The 13290-nt window shown below is 40.0% G+C and overlaps 1 protein-coding gene across 4 annotated transcripts in view; it reads right to left on the minus strand.

Annotated features, from left to right (window-relative positions):
- Positions 1–3835: 3835 nt before the first annotated feature.
- Positions 3836–13290, minus strand: part of LOC123772639 (zwei Ig domain protein zig-8) — a 69539-nt gene continuing 60084 nt past the window's right edge. For 2 of the 4 annotated variants that reach the window (XM_045765891.2, XM_045765893.2), the window contains exon 7: positions 3836–4612. In XM_045765891.2, coding sequence (XP_045621847.1) covers positions 4491–4612 — 122 coding nt within the window. In that variant the 3' untranslated portion in view covers positions 3836–4490. Of the gene's footprint in view, positions 4616–13290 lie in introns of all 4 variants that reach the window. The other 2 variants (XM_045765889.2, XM_045765892.2) reach the window with 1 other exon arrangement.

Here is a 13290-nt window from a genome sequence, read left to right on the forward strand (position 1 = left end):
GTTACGTTAGGCGAGTATAATAACACAATATAACGGTGACTGACGCATGAGGAGACGTTACCAAGTAAGAAATTAAACATAGTAGCCAGGAGTTGACACTTAAATTATTATTATTTTTCGAGATAGATATTCATAAAGGCTGAAAAATTCTTGTATATAGGGACTTTGACATAGCTGTTTGTAAAATGGGATGGCGTTATCGAGAGTTTTCAAAATGTATCGATTTTTAATAGATATTTGTAGAGTTAGGTGTGCATGGTGATTTTTTATATGATTTGAGTTATCTATGATGATGCTTCATAAACTTTGCAAAAATGCACTCTAAATCTGTGTCTTTGCTATGGATAAGATAGAAAGTGTTTGAGTCTGTCATTGATTTTGTTTTCTGTTGTAATTGTCTTCGCACTTGTAGACGAGGGAGCCCCACACATATACACCTACATAAACACACACACACACGTACCTTTAAATGACTCATCAATCATCATTTCCCTTTCAAATGTAGTTATTTCCCTCAAATACATGTTGAATACGTATTTTACTGTTAGTTGAATATTCCTTAGCGTAATAACGCCCTAATTTGACGTTAGAGGATGGGAGTGTTGGCGGCCGCTGTAACCCTGGGAAAGAAGGCTTGCCACATTTCACTGGTATTTAACGTCAAATTCCTTTGTTCCCTTTCAAATGTAGCAAGTGCATGAACAGGGATGGTATACGTACCTTTGGCTGAATGTACCTTAGCGTAATTACGCCTAAGTTTGACGTTAAATGTGTATGGGAGGAGGAAACAGTGGCCTGGCCGGCCGCCACCGTGGGAGGGGAGGCAGTAAAGGAGGAGTTGCCAGATATGACTTATCATCGCTTGCAATTTTACGTCAAATTCGTTTCCATCAAGTTTAAATGTAGGAAATATATAATACTGACGACTTATTTAGCTAATTAACCCTTGGTTGAATGTACCTTAGCGCAATAACGCTAAGGGTAATTGTTGACCAGTCCACATTAAAAAATGATGGGACGACGACGTTTCGGTCCGTCCAGGACCATTCTCAAGTCGACAATCGACTTAATGGTCCAGGACGGACCGAAACGTCGTCGTTCCATTCCCTTTCTAGTGTGTGGTTTCGTCAACATATTTCAGCCATGTTATTGTAACTCATCGCCTGCCCAAGGGAAACTGTTGCAAGGAATGCCAACACTTTCTATGAATAAAATGCAAATTAAGAAATACGTCCTTTTGCTCAATATTTTTATTTTGTACTTGGCAGAAATTTCCATCTAACTCAATAATTCAGTCCAATAAGAGGGCGAAGCATTGTATCATCAACGTTATTTGTGTCTAGACAACCCCCACTGATGACGTCAAAAGTTAGGTAGCCAGACTATTTTTATATAACACCTGTTATATCCTGCAATATTTAATTATCAATTTATTAATATATAAATAATTAACACTTCACATTTTTGGTAAATTAAAGTTGAAGCAGAATGTCATAATGAGGGCTGGTGTGCTGAACAAAGATGATTTATTAAGTGGATGGAACCTTTAGCTGATCCCGGCCTGTGATTGGCTGTTGTATTGAATGTCACCAAAGAGTTTCTACCAATGATATGCCAGCACGAGAATTCTTACTTGAGTCCACAACCCGTTCTCGCAAATTTAATAAGTCAATATTGACTTATTAAATATGTGCATAGGTGACATACTTAACATAATAGTTTCCCTTGAAAAGCTTCATAGAAAACACCGACCTTACCTAACCTACTTAGTATGTTAAGATAAGCATCTTATTGCTTCGTAATTACAATTATTACCTAACCTATAATGGGTATAGGTTAAGTAATAATTGTAATTACGAAGCAATAAGATGCTTATCTTAACATACTAAGTAGGTTAGGTAAGGTCGGTGTTTTCTATGAATCTTTTTAAGGGTATCTATTATGTTTAGTATATCACCTATGCACGTAGTTAATAAGTCAATATTGACTTTACGAATTTGGCTACTGGTTGTACATGGGCGACGCACTAGATGGCGTCAGCTGTATTCTGTGTGGTGGCGTGTTGGTAGTGCACTTTGATGTCAACAGATGGCATAAGCTGTATCTTATGGCTACTGTTGACCAGCCAGTTGGTAGTGTTCTTTTGTGCCGAGAGATGGCATCAGCTGTATTATTACTTTCGAATTCCCTTTCAATACTAATCCACAACTCCCGTAGTGTCTACGGGATAAGGTTTTATACTATGCTGGTACATAGTAGGTAACTGGAGTGCTGCAATTACTTTATTTATCTACTGTTGTCTACTCTTTATCTACTGTTGTTACATCATATAATGCATCCAAGACTTGCAAGTGCATTCTGTTGCTCCCATGCTAACTGTATGCTAACTATTAGCATTAGTCACCTATTGTCTCAAACTGTATAATCCTTTTATACATTCTTAATGATAATTATACAAATAAAAACACGTAAAACTTAACAAATTGTTCCTAAAGTATAATACATTTCTCAATCCCCCCCCCCCCCACCCATCTCTCTCTCTCAATGAAAATGTCTGTCTGAGGTTGGAGGCTAGACACTTCACCCAATTTTCCCCAGTAATTACTGTTGGGTAAGTGCCCAACATGGGTTGGTCAGAATTGGTATCAAACCATGCACCCGCCAAACCCCCTGTTTATGAATGAAAAGCAGTTTACACACGATTCACAACTGCTGACGTTCGAAACAGAAACAAGTATCACTTAGTGGGCCAGCCAGAGGCTTAGGGCCCGCGCAGGAATATCCCTGAAAAAAAGAGGGGATGGTGGAGTAGGGAATGGAGGCACTCAGGACCCCTTACCTGGGCGTTGGAGGCACTCAGGACCCCTTACCTGGGCGTTGGAGGCACTCAGGACCCCTTACCTGGGTGTTGGAGGCGCTAGACACCTTACCTGGGCGATGGAGGCATTCGATGGAGGCCCCTGGAGGTCCTTGGAGGCGCCCTAGAGGTCCTTGGAGGCGCCCTAGAGGCCCTTGGAGACCCCCTAGAGGCCCCTTGAGGTTCCTGGAGGTCCCTGGAGGCCTCTAAAAGCCTCCTGGAGGCCTCTAAAAGCCTCCTGGAGGTCCCTAAAAGCCTTCTGGAGGTCCCTAAAAGCCTCCTGGAGGTCCCTGGAGGCACCCTAGAGGCTCCTTGATGCCCCCTGGAGGTCTCTGGAGGCCTCTGGAGGTCCCAGGGACCTCTAGGGTCAAAAAGTCAAGCTGTAACTATTTTCCGAAACCAAAAAAAAAGGGGGGGGACGCTGAGGTGTCTATTTTCTGGGGGCAAAGAAAGCGACGCTGTGTCGTCATCCCTACTACTGCCATCCAGTCCTGTAATTTGCCCTGCACTACAAGCGGTAGTCGAGGCTCGTTATCGTAACGTTCAGCCACTTTCGGTAATTTGCAAGGATGAATGAGTGGAGTGTGAGTATAGAAGTTTGCTTGAACCTAGAGTTCAAAGACTTCGTTTCTCAGATGTGTATCCCAATTGTTGACCACTGGTAAGCATTATGAGTATTGCCTTCTATTTCTTCAAATTATTGGCGTTTCTAGCTTCCAACTATGTACTCTTGTTCTACTTGCAAATTGACAGTCTGTCCTTGCACATCTTATCTATTCTCCCTCAGTATAATACATTCAGTGATTGTATCACTTTTGCACAGTGAGATTTAGTTCCCTTAACCTATCTTCGTTGCTTAGCATTCTTAGTTGCAGATACAACTCCAACTAATAACAGAATCAGCAAAAAAAACATTTTAATCAGCTGAAACATTCCTTTTAAAATATCAATAGCCAAAAGGTTAAAAAAACAAACAGGAAATAAACTATTTACAGTTTTGATATGCTATGCAAACAGCATAGAATATTACATACCCTATAATGTTTACAGAGACACAGCTTTATACACACTCCATCACACACACATACACACACACACACACACACACACACACAAACAGGTGAAACAAAACTTACACAGAGGGACTATACAAGAATAAGAAAAATATAAACAATGTTAGAAATTTAAATGTTAAAAACATAAACAGAATGTTTTTGTAAATATATGGTGTAAACATGTTAAGCGTCAATTAATTATAATTAAACAGCAGATAAACAAAATTTCGGGATAAAAATAATTGCTCTGTGAAAAATATAAAAATCCCAAACAGCCAGGTTAAAAATACATAAAAACCATAATGACTGAAAGGATTGACTATAAAAAAAAAAGTACAAATCAGGCATCAAAAATTATTACTTTAAAAGAGCCAAACGCATAAATGTAAATTATCAATTTTAAAACAAACAGAAGTGATAACATTTGGAATGTAAACAAAAGTGAAAAAATAAATTGTCAGTTATCTAACAATTTAAACAACTGGACAGAAAAATAAATCAAATGCCAAAAATAGTGTATAGAAAAGAAAGGTAAAGATTCACCTGCAAAATATATGTTAGATGTAATAGTGGTATGATTATGTGACCTCCAGCCACACCGGGATGTGTATGATCATCGTAATTGCTGCCAAAAGTAATGTTTCCGCTGGTCTCATCCCTGGTCTGGTGGTGCTGGTGGCCGGGACACGCACCGCATCATCTTCTGTCGGAGAAGGTAATGGTAAGTTGTCACACTAAAAGGGGTACACAATTAAATATAAATAATTGTATAATGAGAGATTTATATTATATATATATATATATATATATATATATATATATATATATATATATATATATAGAACCTAAAAGCTTTATAATCTCTGGTGGAAGTGTAGGGACCCATAGCCTCGGAGAAGAAAATAAAGAGTACTCAGAGAAGACCTTGTTGATCCTCACTGAACACACATTTTCTTCTCCAACCTCCCCTATTCTTTAAGTATCTGTGTGTATATATATATCTAACTTCATTTAAAAATTTCATTACTCAAAAAGGGTTACAACATTGGTTACATTCAGGGTACATGGACCCGCAAGGCCACTTGTCATAAGTAGCTCACCATTGGTCCAAGTGTTGTCTTATAATAAGTGTTTATTTCTGTGTTGCTATATTCATTGTTCACCAACACCTGAGTTGGTGAACAAAGCCAGTGTTCTCAACGCTTATATTCGTCGAGCCCTTACCCACTGATCTGAATGGAGCAACGAGAGTAGGGAGTTTGAAAGAATAACACCCGAGTTATTCTTTCAAACTCCCTACTCTCGTTGCTCCATTCAGATCAGTGGGTAAGGACTCGACGAATATAAGCGTTGAGAACACTGGCTTTGTATCCCTTGAGAGCACTTCTGCCGTTTATGCATAGTCCTATGTTTGTAGGCTTAGTATATACGCTAGTGCTTAGAGATGCTCCTGTTTTTGTTATTAGTACATCCAGAAATGGCAGACAGTTATTTTCACTATTTTCATGGGTAAATCGGAGTACTGTGTACCGAGAAGCAGCATCCTTAACATGTCCACTTGGGGGCCATGCTAATCTCTACCATCTAAATAGGACAATAACATATCTTTCAAGGAGCCTCATAATGCATAAACAAAAAGTATCTATCACATATCACCTAATTTATGTACAAAATCGGACCATTCAACAACGATAACCTGACCAACAACACCCACCAAGACATACTGGCCACCATGACATACTGGCCACCAAGACATACTGGCCACCATGACATACTGGCCACCATGACATACTGGCCACCATGACATACTGGCCACCATGACATACTGGCCACCATGACATACTGGCCACCAAGACATACTGGCCACCAAGACATACTGGCCACCAAGACATACTGGCCACCATGACATACTGGCCACCTTGACATACTGGCCACCATGACATACTGGCCACCATGACATACTGGCCACCAAGACATACTGGCCACCAAGACATACTGGCCACCAAGACATACTGGCCACCAAGACATACTGGCCACCAAGACATACTGGCCACCATGACATACTGGCCACCATGACATACTGGCCACCATGACATACTGGCCACCATGACATACTGGCCACCATGACATACTGGCCACCATGACATACTGGCCACCATGACATACTGGCCACCATGACATACTGGCCACCAAGACATACTGGCCACCATGACATACTGGCCACCATGACATAAGTAGTGAATAAGGAGACAGATTGAGGTAAAAAAATTTCAGACACGGTTGGGCACTTCCATGCCGACTTGACCCTGTTGGGCCAGAACGTCCATTCCTCTTATTTGGGTGGTTAGGTCAGGGCACAGTCAGCGCGCTCCTGGCTGGCTGGCGGTGGTGGGGTGGTGGTCCCCCCTGGGGTCCCGGGGGGACCACCACCAATGGTGTACCTGAGGAACTGGTGCCCTATCCTAACCTGTTTTTTTGCACGATTTGTCTCGAGCTTTTAAGATGAGTCTAGGGCCTCAATGAGGGGGTCTCTACTTATGAGAGGTACCGAGGATGAATGTTCAATAGTTGGAAACCAAAAAATACACTGGTGAAAGGCATATAAACGTTTTTGGAGTATTTTAATGGCATGAGCAAAAATGGACGATTTGTCCCGGGGGTGTTACGAGAGTACTACGGTATCAATTTGGGGGCCCTTACTTTTGAATGGATCAGAGGGTGAATGTTCAATAGATTCAAACCAAGAAACACTGTTGAAAGCGAATATAGAAGTTTTTGGAGTACTTTAATGAGGCTATGACTGAATAGTATAGGGAGTCCTTGGGCACAGCTCCATTTTCTGTAATGGTCAGAGGTGGATAACCCCAGTGGGGGTCAAGCATACAAGGGGGGGGGGTCAAGATTCCTTACAAAGACCAAGTTTGGATATATAGGTGTAGTAAGCCTTATCTTGAATTTGCATGATACTGTGGGGTACATTGACATGAAGGGCGAGTCATAGAACAGGATCTGCATGTGAGATGGGTCATATTGGGGTTTTAAAGAAGTTAAGATAGCTTTAAAGAGTCCTGTGTGCTTGATAGTGGGGAAATGTTCAGTCAATAATTCTCGTGTTTTGAATCTGAATGAGGGGTCCTAGTTTGCGTTCTAGTCGTAAAATGAGTTCCTTAGTATATTTGCTATGGAAAATGAGCTTTCAGTACTCTATATAATTTGAAATGAGGTCAAGAAAGACATGTTTATGTGCGGGAAGAGTCAGGTTGGAAACTGTTTATTTCAGTCATCCCCCCTTGGCTTTGCTCCGTTTTCTGTAGCTAAAGTAAAGATTCCATTTTCTGTGGTATTCAGTTGAATACTGGTGAAAAAGGCTTACTTACATTTGTATGGTTCTAACCTGTTTATAGATATATTTTTCGGGCCTCAAATTAGATTTTAATATGAAAAATAGCATCAAATGTATGTCTATCTTTTGTAATAAACGTTACAAGCATTAACAATACCTGTGATATTTCATAGCATACGAAAAGAAGTTTAAATAGTGGGGCCTCAGCCATATTGTGTTGGGTTTGACACATCTAACATTAATTTAACACTTGTAAATATACTATACCTGGTTAATACCTGGTTGATGGGGTTCTGGGAGTTCTACTCTCCAGGCCCGGCCCGAGGCCAGGCTTGACTTGTGAGAGTTTGGTCCACTAGGCTGTTGCTTGGAGCGGCCCGCAGGCCCACATACCCACCACAGCCTGGTTGGTCCGGCACTCCTTGGAGGAATAAATCTAGTTTCCTCTTGAAAATGTCCACGGTTGTTCCGGCAATATTTCTTATGCTTGCTGGGAAGACGTTGAACAACCGCGGACCTCTGATGTTTATACAGTGTTCTCTGATTGTGCCTATGGCACCTCTGCTCTTCATTGGTTCTATTCTACATTTTCTTCCATGTCGTTCACTCCAGTACGTTGTTATTTTACTGTGTAGATTTGGTACTTGGCCCTCCAGTATCTTCCAGGTGTATATTATTTGATATCTCTCTCGTCTTCTTTCTAGTGAGTACATTTGGAGGGCTTTGAGACGATCCCAATAATTTAGGTGCTTTATTGCGTCTATGCGTGCCGTATATGTTCTCTGTATTCCCTCTATTTCAGCAATCTCTCCTGCTTTGAAGGGGGAAGTGAGTACTGAGCAGTACTCAAGACGGGACAACACAAGTGCCTTGAAGAGTACAACCATTGTGATGGGATCCCTGGATTTGAAAGTTCTCGTAATCCATCCTATCATTTTTCTGGCTGTCGCAATATTTGCTTGGTTATGCTCCTTAAACGTTAGGTCGTCCGACATTATTATTCCCAAATCCTTTACATGCTGTTTTCCTACTATGGGTACATTTGATTGTGTTTTGTACTCTGTATTATGTTTAAGGTCCTCATTTTTACCGTACCTGAGTACCTGGAATTTATCACTGTTAAACATCATGTTATTTTCTGATGCCCAGTCGAAAACTTTATTAATATCAGCTTGAAGTTTTTCAATGTCCTCAGCCGAGGTAATTTTCATACTGATTTTTGTGTCATCTGCAAAGGATGATACGAAGCTGTGACTTGTATTTTTGTCTATATCTGATATGAGAATAAGGAAAAGCAGTGGTGCAAGGACTGTACCCTGAGGTACAGAGCTTTTCACTGCACTTGGACTAGATTTTATATGGTTGACAGTTACTCGCTGAGTCCTGTTTGACAGAAAACTGAGTATCCAGCGTCCTACTTTACCGGTTATTCCCATTGACTTCATTTTGTGTGCTATCACGCCATGGTCACATTTATCGAAGGCCTTTGCGAAGTCCGTGTATATCACATCAGCATTCTGTTTCTCTTCTAATGCCTCAGTGACTTTGTCGTAGTGCTCAAGTAGCTGTGAGAGGCACGATCTTCCCGCTCGAAATCCATGTTGGCCTGGGTTGTGAAGGTCATTGGTCTCCATGAAATTGGTGACCTGACTCCTAATCACTCTCTCAAATACTTTTATGATGTGCGATGTTAGTGCAACTGGTCTATAATTTTTTGCCAATGCTTTGCTCCCTCCCTTGTGTATAAAGGAAAGTAGTTGAGTGGTTTAAGCAATTTAATACGTATTGGGGTATTCTGTATTAAATTTCATTTTTTAACATCATAACAGTTTTCAGCTATTGTGGTGGGGGCCCAATAACTTCATATAGCGCAACGACTGGCGCTATCTGTACTTAGTCCCCCCTAAACTTAAAACAGTTGCACAATCTTACTTAAACACATTGCTAAACTCTTAAACACAAACAAAAACTCAATTTTTAACTTACACAAATAAACCCAGGGCTTTCACATTCGCGCAAAATACTTAGTCCCCCCTAAACTTGAACACTCACAATCTTACGGTGCTTTAATTTCCAAAGCCTTCCAAACCTGCACTGGGTCCTGCCCTGCTGACTGCGGCTGGATGGATTACAATTGAGCCAAAAACAGTTGGTCAGGGCGAGATACGGCCTCATTTTTAGAGACATTTACTATAGCAAAAGCTTGAACGTCGAGAACTGAATGCGGGCCTGCACGAGAGTTGTTCTTGGCACTCAAATGTTTAGAGATTAAAATACATAGAATCTGCAAGAGCCCACCCTAAGTCGCTCACGCGGCCAATAGACATGTTTTTCGCCCAAATGTATTTATTTAAAATAATACGTCAGATAGAAAGAGTTTCGCATTGCTATTATATTTACCTTATAAAGCCTCTTTATAAAAATGAAATGCCACTGCGTATTATGATTGTTTGATAATAAATATTGCATAAATACTTACACGATTTCATAAACAAAAAAAAACTTTTAATGAGCCATGGTTGGAAGGCTTTATCATTACCATAATTACAAACTTTTAAAACTAACTAAAAATATATGTCTCATAGAGGAAGATTTATTCTTCAGGATATATATTATTTATTAATTAAAAGTTTCATTCTGTATAAAAAATGAAAGTTGCCAATATTTTCAAAGCTCTGGCCACTAATTTTTTTAAAGGTTTTCCAAGGGAGTAAATCTTGCTTCCTCTCTTTCTCCGAAAATGTTTCCCCATTTGCACAGGAGCAGAGCAACCTTTGTGCGGGCCCTGGTTCAGTTCCCCAACGTCCGAGCTAATGGACATTACAAATTTCACTAAATGATGCAGTATCTTAGCTGTCTCTCTAATTATAAAGGTGTTAATCTTTTTTTTTTTAACCTTTTAGTGCTAGGTCTCAAAAAGGTTCTTTACCTCAGAAAGAGAGAGAGAGAGAGAGAGATTCTATTTTTGTCCATATTCGAGCGGAATGTTGAACAACCTTCGTGCGGGTCCTGGTTCAGTTCCCCAACGTCCGAGATATTGGACATTACAAATTTCACTAAATGATTCATTATCTTAGCAGCCTCTCTAATTATAAAGTTGTTAATCTTTTTTATAACCTTTGAGTGCTAGTTCTCAAAAGGTTCTTTACCTCAGAAAGAGAGAGAGAGAGATTCTATTTTTGTCCATATTCGAGCGGAATGTTGAGCAACCTTCGTGCAGGACCCGGTTCAGTTCCCCAACGTCCGAGCTATTGCACATAGCAAATTTCTCTAAATGAGGCAGTATCTCGCCCCCACCCCCCGGATCAATGATTTTAGGGCAGTAAATAAGCAATTGCAATCCATCCAGCCGGCGACTTATCAGTGACTGTGGAAAGAATGTGTGTTCTTAGGACCATTATGGCCTCTTCGCGCATTTTCATTCCCTCACACATTTGAGTATTTGTTTCCCACATCAAGAATTTTGTCAAAAAACGTTCAAAGGAAATACGAGCTTATTTATTCCAACTTATAGATAAAAAAACAAAAAAAATAAACTGGCGACCCCTGGCAGCAAGTTCAGGAGGTCTCGGCCTATATCTGGCTGGGGGGTGTGGGGTTCTCAGTGAGAGATCATACGACCAAGCTGTGATGGAGACTATAAATGGTATGCATAAACCCTAATACTTTACAGGACTTGTCATGGTTTGTGCCTCATTGATAATTCGTTCCAAGTAGTTAAAAGTTAAATCTAAAAGAAATCCAATAAAGTTCAACGATTTTTTTCTCTCTCTCTATGGGCGTATGCAATTAATTTTTTCTGTTATATCTTTTATCAGAGCTCGGCCATCAGGCTGTAGATGTTGATGAAAAGAGGAAGATGCAATGCAGGGAATCGCCCCTGGTATTTATTTCACGAGGTCATTGCGTCGTGGAGTATGAGGAATTGCCCAAGTTCATCGCACGCGTCAAGGCTTTGGCGGCAATTGAAAAGCAGTATAAAGGCGCAGATTTAGAAGACTCACATGTTCAAAGACAGAAAACAAAAAAAATTAACGCCGTTGAGACCGTATATGGCGGTTTTTGTGACGAAACAGAAATAAGACTACCTGTCGAAATAGGAATAGGCTTGATTAATGTGGCGTATAATGGAATACCCAACTTTATCGAGTGGGTGCAAGCCCAAGGTGAAATAGAAAAACAGTTTGCGGGGATTGATTTTAAACAGCGTGAAAACTGGTTTATTTATCATGACAAAGTTCGAGCGCAGAATGCATTTAGAGAAATTTTCTTTGGGGATTATGGGGATTATTGTTCCACCTCCGAAGCTGAGGAAATTGCGCCAGAGGATGAGGTTTATTGGAGGGAAAATTTGCATCCCGTCATTAAGGCAGATCTAGATAAAGCTCCACCCACAAGATAACTCTTAGGAACTAATGATGCAAAGGGGACATACTACAGGAACAATGTGCAGGTGGCCTGATGGGGGGGGGGGGGGGGGTTATCCCCCAAATCCCGAGACTTTGTCCCCCAACCCAGACTCTGTTCAATCAGAACATTATTTTGTTTGTATATATATATATATATATATATGTGTGTTTTTTACCTAAATAAAAAAAATCATGTATCATTATTATTATTATTATTGCACACTCCCCTTGAAGATGAAATATGTTAAAAAAAAAATGTCAGGTAGTATTTGCTAGAGTACTTGTCATGGGGGTGAATAAGTGATGAGGTCTCTCTCTTATTTTTAAAAACTACTTTAACAGATAAAAAAAAAAAACTTGACATTTATACAATTTTTTATTTTATTATGAGTACATATACAAAAAAAAAACAAGCACTTTTTTATTATTTGTCGTTAGTGTAATAAGATCTAAGGTTCCTCCTTTTACTCGATGGTCTTTTCACTACTTGTGGCGGTACTTGACCTTTCCCTGCTCCATCTTGTTTAGGACGCACCAGCACAAATTCTTTTTTGCATTTTTTCATTACATGAGCCAAATGAGCCAGTGTAGGGTAGTAAGATGCCAGCCATTCTTCTTCTTCTTCACCTGCTCTAGACCAACCCACCCCAGAATTGCAGCCTATACCAAATGGCATAACTATCCGTTTGATAGAATTATTACTCTTGGCTTCGCTCATAATGCGACTCACGGCCTTTTTAAAACACCATCGTCTGTTGATAGTTGTATCTCTCCGCAATCCCGCTACTAAATCAATATCTTTACTGTGCTTAATATGAAATTGGTTAATGTCATTATTTTCAATAGACGCACCTACACTATATTGACATATGAGGGCTAAGAGATAAGGCTGCACATTAGGTTCTGGTGGCGGGGAGAGGATTATATTTCCTGGAGTGTCACGATCCGTAACTACAGCACAAAGCGTTTCAGGACATATTTTCTTTTCAACCACCCCATAAGGATATTTTTCCCACAGCTGTTGGGAGTAACCATTAGAAAACTGGTGTAGGGCAGGAAGATCATAGACAATACAGTCCCCGGGTTTAAATATATCATCGTTGGGGAAATCCACTTCAATAATAGAATCTTTGAGTCTCCGTAATTTGGCTCGCATGTAGTTGGAACACATCTCGAAGCGATTAAAAAGGTTTTTTAACATAACCTTCGTCTTATATACACCTTGTCACATAGAGTTGTTAGAGGCTTTTATAATATGTAATTCATAGTTTTTCTTTTTGTACAGAGAAATTAGGAAACAATAAATAAATAAATGTGTGTGTGTGTGTGTAGAGAAATTAGGAAAAGTAAATAAAAATACAGGTTAACATTTCTTTTTTTGTGGTTTAATTTGTATGAAATATTACAATATAGATTCTACAGCTTTTCTAATCTCATCTTCATTATATTCCATTTCCATTTTCTCTTTGTCTTCATTGTCGTCGTCTTCCACAATAGTGAGCACTTCATCTCCTACAGTAACAGACATGGCGCCGGTAGATGGATCATCTTCCACAGCAACGCTCGTGGTATCTTCCACGACAGCTGACCCGTCTTCTCTCACGTCAGCGGCAGGTCCGACAGTAG

The sequence above is a fragment of the Procambarus clarkii genome, chromosome 50, assembly GCF_040958095.1.
Source record: "Procambarus clarkii isolate CNS0578487 chromosome 50, FALCON_Pclarkii_2.0, whole genome shotgun sequence".
Taxonomy (NCBI): Eukaryota; Metazoa; Arthropoda; class Malacostraca; order Decapoda; family Cambaridae; genus Procambarus; species Procambarus clarkii.